Here is a 14,435-nt window from a genome sequence, read left to right on the forward strand (position 1 = left end):
GACTGAACAACAAAAAGCTAGAATACTTTGTATTTGATCATGGAGGGACTAGAAAGCCATTGGAGCTCATTGAAGATGGAGTCAACATGGTCATACCTGTGTTTTGGAAAATCACCTTGGCTACGAAATCAAAGATGGATTCAAGTGAGGGAGACAACTGAGGTATGGGTTAAGAAGGGGACTGGAAGGGCAGCTAGGTAGCACAGTAGATGAAGCACCAGGCCTGAAGGTCATTTAACCCTGATTGCCTAGCCTTTGTTGCTCTTTTGTCTTAGAAGACAGGAGCTAAGATTCGAAAAAGAAAATGAAAATAACCCAGTAATCTAGGTAAAAATTGATGGTGGCCCGAACGAGGATTTTGATTGTATGAGTGGAGAGATGCCAAGTTCAAAAGGACAAGATTTGGCAATGGATATGCAGAGTGAGTGAGAGCTATGTAAGAATCCTAGTTTATTATCTAGACTTGATAGGATCACAGGCTTTAGAGATTTTGGAAGAAAGGTGGGATCATTGAGAAAAATCCCCTTATTTTATAGGTGGGGAAATTAATGCTCCCAGAGATTAGGTGATTTGTCTAAGGTCTCAGAGGTAGTAAGTAGATAAGCCAAAACTTGAACCTAGAGCCTCTGACTGGAAGTTGAGGTCTCTTTCCCCTCAATCAGGAAAGGAAATTAATTGGGACCTGGAAGTCAGTCTCTGCATGCATCTTTAGTTAACTCTTACAATAGTGCAAGACCAAAGGTGGATAGGACAAGATCTGCAATCTCCAAGAGATTATTAGGAAACTCTGGATTAGTTAGGCAGCAAAAATCATCACAAGTTCTGGAAACAATCACAGAAGAACCCAGACCCATCCCTTGGAGTAGGGAAGGAGAGTGTAGTTCTTAGGGTAAAATCACATGATCTTTCCTTTTTTCATTTCTTTTTTAGTTGATTAACCATATCTGACTCTTCATGACCCCACTGAGTATTTTATTTTAAAAAATTTTAAAACCCTTCCGCCTTAGAATCAATACTGTGTATTGGTTCCAAGGCAGAAGAGCAGTATGGGCTAGGCAATGGGGGTTAAGTGACTTGCCCAGGGTCACACAGCTAGGAAGTATCTGAGGTCAGATTTGAACCTAGAACCTCCCCATCTTTGGGCCTGGCTCTCAATCCACTGAGCCACCCACCTCCCCCCTTGAGTGTTTTCTTGGCAAAGATACTGGAGCGGTTTGCCATTTCCTTCTCCAGTTCATTTTACAGATGAGAAAACTGAGGCAAACAGGGTAAAGTGAATTGCCCAGAGTCACACAGTTAGTGTCTGAGGCTGGACTTGAACTCAGCTTCTCTTGACTGCTGGACCTTCTCTCTCTCCATTGCTCCACTTCTCTGCCCTGTGTTCTTTCTTACCATTCCTCAAAAGATAAGATATAGGTAAAATGAGGTTAAAATAAAAATTTAGGGCAGCCGTAAAAGAGAAAAGAGATCACCAAAGGGCTACTTGAGAATAGTGTTCATATTTCACTTTTGGCTCAGCGATGGTGTACTACATAGTCTGCTTATACAGCTAAGAATCCCAGGTCTTACCTGGGAGAGCCAGTTGGTAGGAGTCACATTCTTCTTTTCCCAAAAAGCTGTTGCCTTCTTGAGTAACTCCCTCGCCTCAGCAGCTATAGGTCAGGGAGAAGAATCGTATGCTGATAACTGTTCTCTCTCTCTGGTGTGCATAAAGAGGAGTCTGTACAACCAGTCAAAAATTAGCCAATAAATATTTATTTACCACCTACCTTGTCTGGCTCTCTGTTAAACACAAAGAGAGGTAAAAGACAGTTCCAGCTCTCATGAAGCCGGCTCACAGTCTAATGGAGGAGATACATACAAACAACTATGTACAAAAGAAGCTATACAGAGAATAATTGGAAATTATTAATGGAGGGAAGGCACTGGAATTAAGGTGGAACCAGAGACGCTTCCTGTAGAAGGTGGGATTTTAGTGGGGACTTCTAGGAAGCCAAGAAGAGAAGATTAGGAGGGAGAGAATTTCATGCAGGGCGACAACCAGTGTCTGTCTCAGAACTGAGATGAAGATTCTTATTTGAGGAATAGCAAGGAAGTGAGTATCACTGGCTTTCAGAAAAGAGAGAGACAGTGACAGAGAGAGAGAGAGATAGGGAGTGTGTATAAAAGAATAGAAAGGTGAGGTTAGGGGAAGAGGTTTGAATGCCAGGTTTTACATTTGATCCATATAGTAGTAGCTAATTATAGACTAGGATAGGTCTAAAGACCCAATTTAGCATAGATACTAGATCATCCTAGAGAAATTTTATCTCCCTCCAGAGATATCCATCAGAAACTGTACTTAGGGGGAAATTTATATTTCTAAATGGTAACATCATTAAAACAGAGAAAGAACAGATCAATTAATTCAGCATGCAACTAAAAAAAACAACTAGACAAAGAACAAATTAATATTTCCCAATTAAACACCAAAGTGGAAATCCTGAAAATCAAAGGAGAGATAAATGAAATTGAAAGTAAGGCGGCCATTCAACTAATAATAAATAAGATAACAAATTGGTTTTATGAACAATAAATACAGACATCCCTCAACAATTCAACCATCAAACTGTATTCTAGGTTGGTTAGGAAACCATCCTAACCTCAGGCACTGAGATGGTGAAAATGATTTACCCAACATAAGCAGAGGGAGTATATGTATATTAGATATACATATTCACACATTTACATACTTTGAGATGACGAAAATAACTTTTTTAACATAAACAAAGGGAGGTCATGTTTATTATGTATATAATCACATATACATGCAGATATGTATATATTTTCATAATTATATGAACTAAACACACACAAATATCTTTATTTCATTTCATTTATTTATATTATATCTTTACCAGCTAACTAAACACACACATTTATTTACATGTCTGTGTGTGTTAGCTGGTAAAGATATAATTTTATTTTTTTCTTTTTAACCCCGTACCTTCCATCTTAGAATCAATACTGTGTATTGGTTCTAAGGCAGAAGACTGATAAGGGTAGGAATGAGGTTTAAGTGATTTTCCCAGGGTCACATAGCTAGGAAGTATCTGAGGCCAGATTTAAACCCAGGACCTCATCTCTGGACCTGGCTCTCAATCCACTAAGTTACCTAAAGACATAATTCTCATACATAAGATAGGATCCCTGATGAAAGATTGGACCAAATACTAGTTGAGGCCAGCAGACAGATTTTGTCATTTTGAGAGTTGCTTGGATAATAGTCAAGCCAAGGTCTATGTGATTTGAGAAATATCTATTTTACCTTTTATAATCATGCTTTTCTGACCCTTCCCCACCTCTATAGCCCCATTTACCTGTTCCCATTTGGTTAAATTATTATTAGGTCCATTACCCTCAGCCTGGGTCCCTTTTCTTCATCAATCCCAACCTCATTGGACACCAGATTATATAGCAGCAGAATTCTGGGACAGCTTGTGGTGGGGCTTTGGTTGCCATTTAGTCCAGTGTCCATTGAGGTTGGGATTGATAAAGTAGAGGGAAAACAAGACAAATGGAGCCAGTTTCCTTCTTGAAAGACCCTTCCAGGGAGCAATTTGCCTAAATGTCATCAAATTCCAAAGGCTTCTGGAAGAGAGTTAGTATCTGTTCTTTATTAATTCGTCCCTTCAATAAACACCTAAGAACCTGCTAGTGGTTGGTGCAAGGAGGAATGAAGCCTGATCCTTGTCCTCCCAGGATCTTAAGAGTCTGCTTAAAAACCTGTATCTTCCATAAATGATATCCTCAGCTGTCCAAAGACTCTCTTCATTGTCATTTAGGACTCACACTCATCCCAATACAGGATTCTCCTGCAGTAAAGTGCTGGAAACAGCAGTTGACCAATACTAGAGAAGTATACCTTGGATGTGGATATAGGAAGATGACCAAAGACCCAAATACTTTGTATTATGACCACTAGCGACAGGGCGCTGGCAGAGTTAATTAGTAGTCATCCACCTGAAGCAATTTGTGAGGTATTAGGGAAGCTTCCTTCTGACCCCAAATATCTAATATTTCACCATTAGAAATTAATTCCTTAGGCTTAGTCATTGTTCTTTCTCTGTAGTCCTCTTTCAAAATGTAAATAGTTTGAGGTTTTATGTGGTACTTGGGAGGTAGCACATGAACTTAATCACTCTAAAACATTTTAGTGACTTAATCATAGTATTCTTACAGAGCCTGAAGAACTTGGGCATTATGAAAGCAGTCCATAGCTAGGTCTGAGGGAGTGCCAAAAGGGGAAACTGGTGGCTAAAAGTATTGAATAAACATGTCATTTGATCCTTACAACAACCCTGTGAGATGTGTGGTGTAAGGAAGTGTTACTGTTGTTCTATCATTTTCAGTCATGGCTGACTCTTCAAGACCCCATTTGGGGTTTTCTTGCTAAAGATACTGGACTGGCTTGACGTTTCCTTTTCTAGTTCTTTTTACAGATGAGAAAACTGAGGCAAACAGTTAAGTGACTTGCCCAGGATCAAGTAGCTAGTAAGTTAGGCTAATTTTGAACTCAGGAAGATGAGGCTCCCTCATTCCGGGCATGGAGTTCTATCCACTGTGCCAACCCCATTTTGCAGACAAGGAAATGGAAACTTGGAGAGAAATTAAATAGAAGGAAAGAGGAAGTAAGGCCCTCATTAAGTTATACTTCACAATTTTGTCAGGGCCAACGTTGAGAAGAAGGAAGTGTCTATACCACAATAAAATAGTTTGATATTTACTATCATGGTTTTAGAGTTGGATGGAACCTGAAAGCTCATTTATGAATCTGTGACCTCTTATCAGCATCCCCACTCCTAAGGGGCAGATCTCAAACCACCTTCTCATTCTGGACCATTCTTGTCCATGTTTTTCTGGAAAAATGCTTTTCCAGAAGCATTCCAATGTGCCTGTGCATCTTTTGGGAAAGCCTTTATTAAGTGCTTATTATGTGCCAGGCTTGGTTGCTGGGTGGCACAGTAGATAAAACACCAGAACTGGAGTTAGGATGACTTGAGTTAAAATCCAGCCATTCTGACATTTAGTAGCTGTGTTATCCTGGACTTAATTCTGTTTGCCTCAGTTTCCTCATCTGTCAGATGATCTGAAGAAGGAAATAGCAAACTACCCCAATATCTTTGCTAGGGAAACCCCAAATGGGTGCATGAAGAGTCAACGTGATTGAAAACCAAACAACAAAAATGCATCAGGTACTCTGGTAAGAACTGGAGATAAAAGGAAGAGGCAAAAACAGTCCTTCAGCTTGGCTCTGGGCATTCTCTTTGGTTGTTCCCCAGACCTAGAACATTCTCCCTCTTCTATTCTTGACTACTTAGCTTCCTAGCTTCCTTTAAGTTCCAACAAAATTCCTACCTTCTAAAGGGAGCCTCTCCTTTCCCCTCATAATTCTAGTGCCTTCCCTCTGTTAATTTTTTCCCAAATAGCCTGTATGTACATAGCTTGCTTTATATATACACATGTATGTATATATGTATGTATATTTATTTACATGCTGTCTCTCCCATTAGATTGCAAGCTCCTTGAGGGCAGAGATTGTCTTTTGCCTCTTTTTATAATCCCAGCCCTTAGCACAGTGCCTGGCACTTAGTAGATGCTTAGTAAGTATTTACTGATTGATTGATTTGAATTTGAGTGGCAACTTGTATATAAACAGACACAGTATAGGCGAAAATACATTGCCCTTCTTTGTATCCCCCCTGAATTAGCATCTGGTAAAATCCTTAGAAAATGATCTTACTGACTTATTGAAAAAGATTAGTAGTTTGTAGGGAGAGGGAGAGCTTAGGGAAAACCTCCTGCAGATGATAGAGTCTGAGCTAAGTCTTGAAGGAGGTCAGGGATTCTGAAAGACCATGGCAAGGAGGTAAGTATTCTCTGCACATGAGGGATAGCCAATGCAAAATCACCAAGATAAGCGATGGTGTGTCCAAGAGGAAGAGCATTAACTTTGGAGTGAGGGGAGTCTTGGATTTGAATTCCACTTCTAGCACTGTAAAGTTGTGTGACCTTGGGCAAGTCACTTAACTTCTGCAGGAGTCTCAGTTTCTTCCTCTGTATGGTGGGAATTATATTTGCAGTACATATCTCATAGAGTCGTCCTAAGGAAAGTGACTTGTTAACCTTCATGCACCATGCGAGTGAATTGTTGTTTCAGTATTTCACAGTATCAGGGCCACACTTGGATTGGTCCATGGTCTTGCTGTGCGATGAGCTGACTTTTTCCAGGCACATGTACCCTTCTCGATAAAGTCATAAATGGCCATGTCACCTTGGAAAAGTGCGTATAGCATTCATCTTTAGCAGCCAGAAAGCCAGCCTTTTGACTCGTTGTTAGGAATGGAGTGGGCCATTCTGGAGAAGTTTTCAGAGACAGTAAGTCTAGGAACAAAGGTAGAAACTTCAGCAGGCTCTTTGGAATGGCTACACACCCACAGCCTGTGACATCAGCAGCAGAAGAGTGTTGGGAATAACACCAGCCATGCCATGCCCATTCTGATCATGCAGAACAGGGCTTCCAGGGCTTCGGAATAGAGCGGACAGCGACAGGCGCCTCAGAAACCTTTCTCTGAGAGGAGGAGGAGGAGGCAGGACTTACATGTGTGAACTAACTGACCTTGCTATTCAGTTACAGTATGGGCTACTTTGAAAAACATGCAAATCCTGCTGGGCATTTTCAAAAACATTTGAGTAAATTATGCTGACTTTACTTTTCTTGTTTTCTCTGATTATCTTTTGCATTCCTCCTCCCTTCCCCCCCCCCCCCCCCCAGCTTGTTTTTCTTTCAAAAGCAAGTGCTTTTGATATGTTTCAACCTCAAAAATGCACAAAATGATTGGAACTCTGTAGGCCTGAGAAATGGGACTTTACTTTTTTTTTTTCTTCATCCAGACTGCCTAAGGATGAAGTCCCAAGGGGACCCAAAGGCCCTTTTTGTTGCCTGAGATAGAGTCCGGGAGATAGCTATGGGTTTCCTTGTGAACAAGGGATGTGTGCTGTCTGACTGTTTGGGGGAGGATAATCTTTGGCTGATCCTTGCTAACCCCCTTAAAAGTATTTTGTCTGGAGGTACTGTAGCATTGTGGAATCAGAGTTGAGTTATTTAACTTCTTTGGGGCTGAGTTTCTATATCTGAAAAATGACATAGTTAGACAGTGATCTCTGAGTTTCTTTCCATATAGTACAAATCGTATGATGCCATGATGTAATACAAGGCTCTTTTGGTCAGTATTTTGTGTTGAATCTCTACAGTGAATCATAGTCATAAACTTCCTTCCTTCCTTCCTTCCTTCCTTCCTTCCTCCCTTCCTTCCTTCCTTCCTTCCTCCCTTCCTTCCTTCCTNGGGGGTGTAGTGATTTAGTGACCTAGCTAACCCTTTGCAAAATTTAAAGGAGTTTTTAAGTGCCAGTTATTATTATCCTCCATATTTCAGTAGGTTCTAGTGAGATTGGAGAGAAGTCAATCTGATTCTTTGTCTCCAGTAACACCTAGGGAAAGCTGGGAGATTATTGTCCCTTGAATACCTGGTAATTGGGGTCATAAAATGCTTAGAGAGATAAGACTCTCCCTTGGACCTATTCTTATTTTATAGGAAACTTTCCCACAGGGAAATTCCTAGATAGATAAGATCATGTTTCAGCCTTCCACTAAAGGATGAGAGAGAGAGAGAGAGAGAGAGAGAGAGAGAGAGAGAGAGAGAGAGAGAGAGAGAGAGAGAGAGAAAGTGTTTTCAATGTTTTTAAGCCCCTCTTCAAAAAAAATTAACATCATGCAAAACAGTTCCATATTGGTCTTTGTTGTAAGAGCACACTCATACACAACCCAGACCCCCAAATAAAACCACAGTTACACTGATGTAAAAGATATTATGCCTTGATCTACATCTACCTGACACTAGCAGTTCTTTCTTTGAAAGGATTGACTATTTTTGGTATTTTTCCTCCAGTTTTACAGTATTTCTGTAGATATTTCAAGGAGGTCAGAATTCTTATATGGCAAAACACTCTCAGCTACTTGCTCATTTTATCAATAACTCCGTCGAAGTATTGTTATAGAAATTTGACAGATGAGGAAACTGAGGCTGAAAAATGTTAAGGGACTTCCTAAAGATCACAGTTACTAAGTGGGAGTAGTCCTCACTCAAGTCTCCTTTTTACTATGCCATGTTATTTCACTCCAGCTCAGACGGATATCATTATTATATTTTTCAAAGGAGAAAATTAGGACGTGTGGTTTAACAAAAAACTAGACCTTCAGAAATGCTTTGTTAAAGGTACATTCTCACCTTTTAGTATGTTGGTGCATGCCTGTAATCTCTGCTGCTTGGGCAGGTCCAGGCTGGTGGATTCCATGAGTTTGGGAGTTCTGAGCTATAGTAGGGTTGATGCTGGAGTGTGTGTCTACACTGTCTGGTAACAATGTGGTAAGCCCCCTAGAGCAGAGGGTCAAAAGGCTGCGAAAGGAGGGATAGAGTGGTCCAAATCAGGAAAATGGAGCAGGTCAAAAGTTTCTGGGCAGATCATAATGGGTCAAGTCCATGAGTGATCACTGTACTTCCAGCCTGGGCGAGTTAGGAGGCAGCTATTTGGAGTCAGGAAGATGTGAGTTCAAATCCAGTCTCAGACTCTTTATCACAGTAAGTAGTACTTCAGGTCTACCTCATCCCCTCCACCTCCATCCTCAGAAGGAGGGTGTGATATACTGGGAGAGGCTTCCAGAGACAAGAAGAGTCACTGAGCTTGGGCTTGGCCCTGATAGGAATGATCATCCCTACTCAAGCTCAGAATAAGGTCTTTTGTTAGTCTGAGACTAGTGAAGTTGGACTCTCCCTCAGGGAGGAACTCTCAAGTGACAAGTTCAAACCTGGGGCTTTCACCTTTAAGCTAAGTAAACTGAGGTTCATTAAATCTTTCTAGGCTATAAGTTTGGGGGCTTCTAGACTTCATGTCGACATGCCTCAGTGGTATTCACCCTGTCTGCTTGGTCTAAGGGCCTGCCATGAGAATCTTACTTTGGTTTGATATCAAAATAGGGATTTTGTCTGTGGTACAATCCATGTAACCTGGAAGTGGTAGAAAACTGCTCCAGCTCTTCCTTAATTGTATAAATTAGACACTAAATTAGCTAGTTCCATCCATGTGAAGACATTTCTAGAAAATCTGAGCTAAGGACAGACTGATTTCATTGGGATCTAGGGATAAGAGGGAGGAGCAGGTGAGGAGTGGGTGTGACAGCCAGAGGATAGCATGTGGGTGTAGAAGAGAGGGTCCAGGTAAAATTGTTTGGAGAGGAGAAAGGGGTGGGATAGTGACATCTTAAAAGTGCCCTACCCTTGAGAGGTCAGAGCAATGGGATCTTCTAGGGTTGAGCTTAAGAGATAGAGCGGAAAGGAGGCTGGGGGAAGGATCCTTGAAGGGGTGAGAGTACCACACCAAAAGAGAGTCTAGATCAGTCTTTTTTTTTTTTTAAGAATTTTTTATTTTTATTTTTTTTTAACCCTTAACTTCTGTGTATTGGCTCCTAGGTGGAAGAGTGGTAAGGGTGGGATGGGGGTCAAGTGACTTGCCCAGAATCACACAGCTGGGAAGTGTCTGAGGCCACATTTGAACCTAGGACCTCCCGTCTCTAGGTCTGACTCTCAATCCACTGAGCTACCCAGCTTCCCCTCTAGGTCAGTCTTGCTGAGGACCAGCCCAAGCAAAGGAGAGCCACTAAATTGTATTTCTTTATCCAGGGGGAGTTATGCTTTGGCATTTGTAAAAATCTCAGGAATGTGTTGGGATGAACCAGAATTGTTGGGAGTCAGGGGAGTAAATTCCCTCCAAAGTGACCCTGGTTAGATGTTCAGTTTTCTTTCAGTTGTGTCTGATTCTTCCTGATTCCATTTGGGGTTTCCTTGGCAAAGATCCTAGTTTGCCATTTCCTTCTCCAGCTCATTTTACAGATAAGGAAACTGAGGTAAAAAGGCTAAGTGACTTTCCCAGGGTCACACAGCTAGTAAGTGTCCGAGGCCAGATGTGAACCTAGGAAGACAAGTCTTTCTGGCCTCACACCTGACACTGTATCCATTGTGTCACCTAGCCACTCTGTTGTTCCCAGTTAGGCGAGGGGAAAGCCATAGAGCATTCATTGAATTGGTTTCCCTTTTTGAATGATAGTTCTTGGGGAAAGCATTTATGGCTTTTGTATTGTTCCAAGGTATAGCAATATGGGAATTCAAGAATCCAAAGATTTTTTTTCCACAACTTGTGTCCAGTTCAACTTGTGTTCCACAAATTGTGTTCCACAAGTTGTGGAACATGGTGAATGCTCTCAGGCTACTGGTCCCCTCTTCAGTCTAGAGATCAGCACACCATTGTACTATGGGTCAAATATGCCTTCGAAGCTCTAAAGCCAGCTCGTATAATTGTTCTTCAGATGATAGAGTCTGCATCAGCCTGGAATGTGGAACCCTCGTCCCTTGTACCCCGTGGGCAACCGTGTGTGGACTTAGGTGGACTTAGGCAGCAGCCATGGGGAAGGTGATGGCATCAGCCAACACATCTATAATGCTTTCAATTTTATATAGCACTTTGTATGGCATAAAACTGTGAGGAGAGTGTATTGTCTATTATCAGGATTATCACCACTTTGCAAAGAAGGAAACTGAGTCTCAGTTAGATAACGTGACTTACCCACAGCCATGTAGCTTAGCCCAGGTCTTTGGGCTCCAAACCTAGGGCCATTTTGACATTTGCATTTAATAGAGATTGGTCTACCTGAGGGTAAAAATGTTAAGAGAACTCTTAAAAAATTTTTTTTATTAAAAAAAAAAACAACAACTATCTGTCTTAGATCAATACTGTGTATTGGTTCCAAGGTAGAAGAGCTATAAGGGTTAGACAAAGGGAGTGAAGTGACTTGTCCAGGGTCACACAGCTAGGAAGTACCTGAGGTCAAATTCAAACACAGGACCTCCTTATCTCTAGACCTGGCTCTCAATTCACTGAGCCACCTAGCTGCCCCTAAAAACTTTTTTTTTTTTTAAATTTTCCCTAAGGTATTTGAAAGGGATATGAGTCAAAATGTCTTTGATTTTCTGGATGGCAGAAGGAATTTTTGTAAAATAAAGGGACAAAATAAATGGATAAAATAAATGGAGGATTTGCTTCAAGAGGAGGTTGACCAGGATGATGAGAAAATCAAAGATTATGGAGGTAGCCAGGTGGCTCAATGGTCTTGAGAGCCAGGCCTAGAAACAGGAGATCTGGGCTCAAAACTGGCCTCAGACACTTCCTAGCTCTGTGACCATGGACAAGTCATTTATCTCCCATTGCCTAGTCCTACCATCTTCTGCCTTGGAACCGATATAGAGTAATACTTCTAAGACAGAAGGGAAAGATTAAAAAAGAAAAAAAGAAAATGGAAGATTATAACATGCAAAGATTAGTTGAAGGAATGGAGGTTGTTTAGCATTCTTTTCTGTAGAATGGGACCAATATTTGTCTAGCTTACTTCACAGAGAAATTGTGGAAAAAGTATATTGAAAGCATTAAAATACTGTACTACTCTGAGTCATTGTTTGAGTGTGGCCCTAGAGAAGTTTTAGGGGTGGGGGGGAGTAGGCTAGCTATTTACATGTAATCGAAAGGCTATCATGTGAGAGAACATGCCCCAGAAGGCAGAACTAGGGACACTGAGTGAAAGTTGCACCAAGGTGGATTACAATTCTCACTGCCCTCCTGGTTACTTAGAATTTTGTGGTACTGCCTCATACCTTTCCCCATTGATACCCAAAAGTCTAATTTGTATCTCTAAGATTGGATGATCCCCCCCCCTTCTAGATACCTACTAATTTGCATTTGAATTAAAATATAGTCTTAGAGGGCAGCTAGGTGGCTTGGTAGACTGAAAGTTGAGTTGAGTTGAGGTTCCTGAAATGCATTCAGTTCCAAATGCCCAACAGAATAATTATTGGGGGGGGGCATCTGGGTGGCTCAGTGGATTGAGAGCCAGGCCTAGAGACAGGAGGTCCTGGGTTCAAATCTGGCCTCAGACACTTTCCAGCTGTTTGACCCTGGGCAAGTCACTTGACCCCCATTGCCTATCCTTACCACTCTTCTGCCTTGGAGCCAATACACAGTATTGATTCTAAGATTAAAAAAAATTAATAATTGTTGACATAGGACTGGAGCACCTGCCTAGATCTGGAAGTCATCTGCATAGAGCCCATGGGAGTCAGTGATATCACCTAGAGTAGGGATGAAGAAAAGAGTGTCAGGCAGTGGGAATTTGAGGATGATTCAGCAAAGGAAGCTAAAGACTAACCACGTAATTAGAAGGAGAACTAAGAGTAGGTTGGATGTCATGACTGCATTAAGAAAAACTATCTCCCTCCATTTTAGAATCAATACTTGATATTGGTTCCAAGACAGAAGAGCAGTAAAGGCTGGGCAATGGGGATTAAGTGACTTGTCCAGGGTCACACAGCTAGGAAGTGTCTGAGGTCAAATTTGAATCTAGGACCTTTTGTCTCTAGGCTTGGCTTTCTATCCAGTGAGCCACCCAGCTGCCCCAGGCATGTGATTCATGATGTCTGGTTCCTCTCAATTCAAGATTCCTATCAATTCAAATTGTGCAAAAGTAGAAAGAAATACTCCTTCTACTTCCCCATCACCGAGGAGGGCTCATACAGATTCCTCTTTAGACTACATGGCACCTGGAGTTCTTTCCAACTCCATTATCTATGAACTCTAAAATCTCTTCCAGCTTTAAAGTTCATCTGTTATCCTGGGATGTGCCCTCTGATAACATTTCCACAATTAATGCCTACTCTGTGTGTGTGTTTGTGTCTCTTGCTTAGGCCAACGTTTGCCGATTACGATTAACCGTGCCCCCCGACTGCCCAGTTCCGGAGCAAAGTGAAAAGAAAGTGGAAAAAAAAGAGCAAGTAAGTAGTCTTGGTGCCCTAACCCTAGCAAGTGATCGGTGTCTGGACCTACTCTAAAACAATTATAGCAAATGACCCTGACGCCTCTTTGTACTGTTATTGGAGGTGGGCTTTTTCCTGGAAAGCCTTTTCACCAGAATTGACTGTCAGGAGTTCTGTTAATAAAAAGCACTCCCATCCCTCCCTGATCTTGTTTCACGTCTCCTCAGAAAACACCCCTTTCCTCCCTGGCTCCGACTGCCTCCCTTTCCTCTTTTCCCCACTTCTCCGGTTTCTTCATGAACACTGTTGAGCTATGTTATCCTCGAAGCCATTGGGGACACTGACTTTCTAGCAGGAGGTGCTCTGAGGAAAAGAATCTTTCCATCTGAGACCTGTAGCTCAGGAGAATCAAAATGCAGCATTGTTTGTGGGGGCTGCAATCCTGCCAAGCCTTTCTTTGCCATAGACACAGTAGACTGGACTCTAATTACTCCACGGGCCTCAAATCTCCCTCTGTTGGAAGGAATTTTCATTGACGTCACAGTCTGCAGATATCTGGGTTTTGTTGAAAGGCAAATGAAAAGGTGGGTGATAAGGTGTAGATTTGGAGAAGTAAAGAAAAAAGAAAGGAGCTGAGCAACAGGCCTCTGAAAAGCAGGTTGGGCGAGGTTTCATGATGCCAAGGCAATTTCCAAGGACACAGACCACCATTGCTCCCTCCGAGATCTGAGTAAGGAAAGTATATATTATTCCTGGCCACCACACTGACTACTCCAATGTTGTTGACCTCTAGGTTAGTCCAGCTTTAGAAATTATGGACCTAAGAATGTTCTCTCATGATTTATGTCTTTGAGACACATGGTTTAGCAGAAAGAGGACGTGATCTGGAGTCTAAGGACTTGTGATCCTCATTTTGCCACTTACAGCCTTTTAAGCTTGGGTACAGCTTTGGGTAAGTCCCTTAGCCATTTTGAGCCTCACTGTCCTCACCTGTAAAATGGGATGGTACATACAATACAAGGGGTTATTGCGAAGGTCTAATGAGATAATGTAAATGATGAACTCTGTAACTCTAAAATACCATATAATAGTAGCCTACATTCACAGTGCAGCAAAGTTTACAGCACATATCTCTTATAACCTTACATGATATGGATAAGAAAAGTATTAATTATCCTCATTTTACATATTAGGAAACTGAGGCGTGAAAGGCTAAGTGATTTGCTTTGGGTCACTATAGCTAGTAAATATATAGATCCTCTGTGTTTGAACTTTGTTTGAACTCAGCTAGGGTGGCATGGTGGATAGAGTGCCAAGTCAGGTTAGGAAGCTTTGAGCTCAAATTTGACTTTAGATATTTACTAGCTGTGTGACCTTGATCAAGTCACTTAACCCTGTTTGTCTTGGTTTTCTCTTCTGTAAAGTAAGCTGGAGGAGAACATGGCAAACCACTCCATTATCTTTGCCTAGAAAATCCTAACT

At 41.6% G+C, this 14,435-nt stretch overlaps 1 protein-coding gene across 1 annotated transcript in view; it reads left to right on the forward strand.

Moving 5' to 3' along the window:
- The window catches only part of LOC123238017 (myocardial zonula adherens protein), a 118,001-nt gene that overhangs the window by 6,283 nt on the left and 97,283 nt on the right, over nt 1–14,435 (forward strand). The window contains exon 2 of the mRNA XM_044665302.1: nt 12,885–12,971. Within this exon, the coding sequence (XP_044521237.1) occupies nt 12,885–12,971 (87 nt within the window). The remainder of the gene's footprint in view (nt 1–12,884; nt 12,972–14,435) is intronic.

This window comes from Gracilinanus agilis, chromosome 2, assembly GCF_016433145.1.
Source record: "Gracilinanus agilis isolate LMUSP501 chromosome 2, AgileGrace, whole genome shotgun sequence".
In the NCBI taxonomy this organism is placed as follows: Eukaryota; Metazoa; Chordata; class Mammalia; order Didelphimorphia; family Didelphidae; genus Gracilinanus; species Gracilinanus agilis.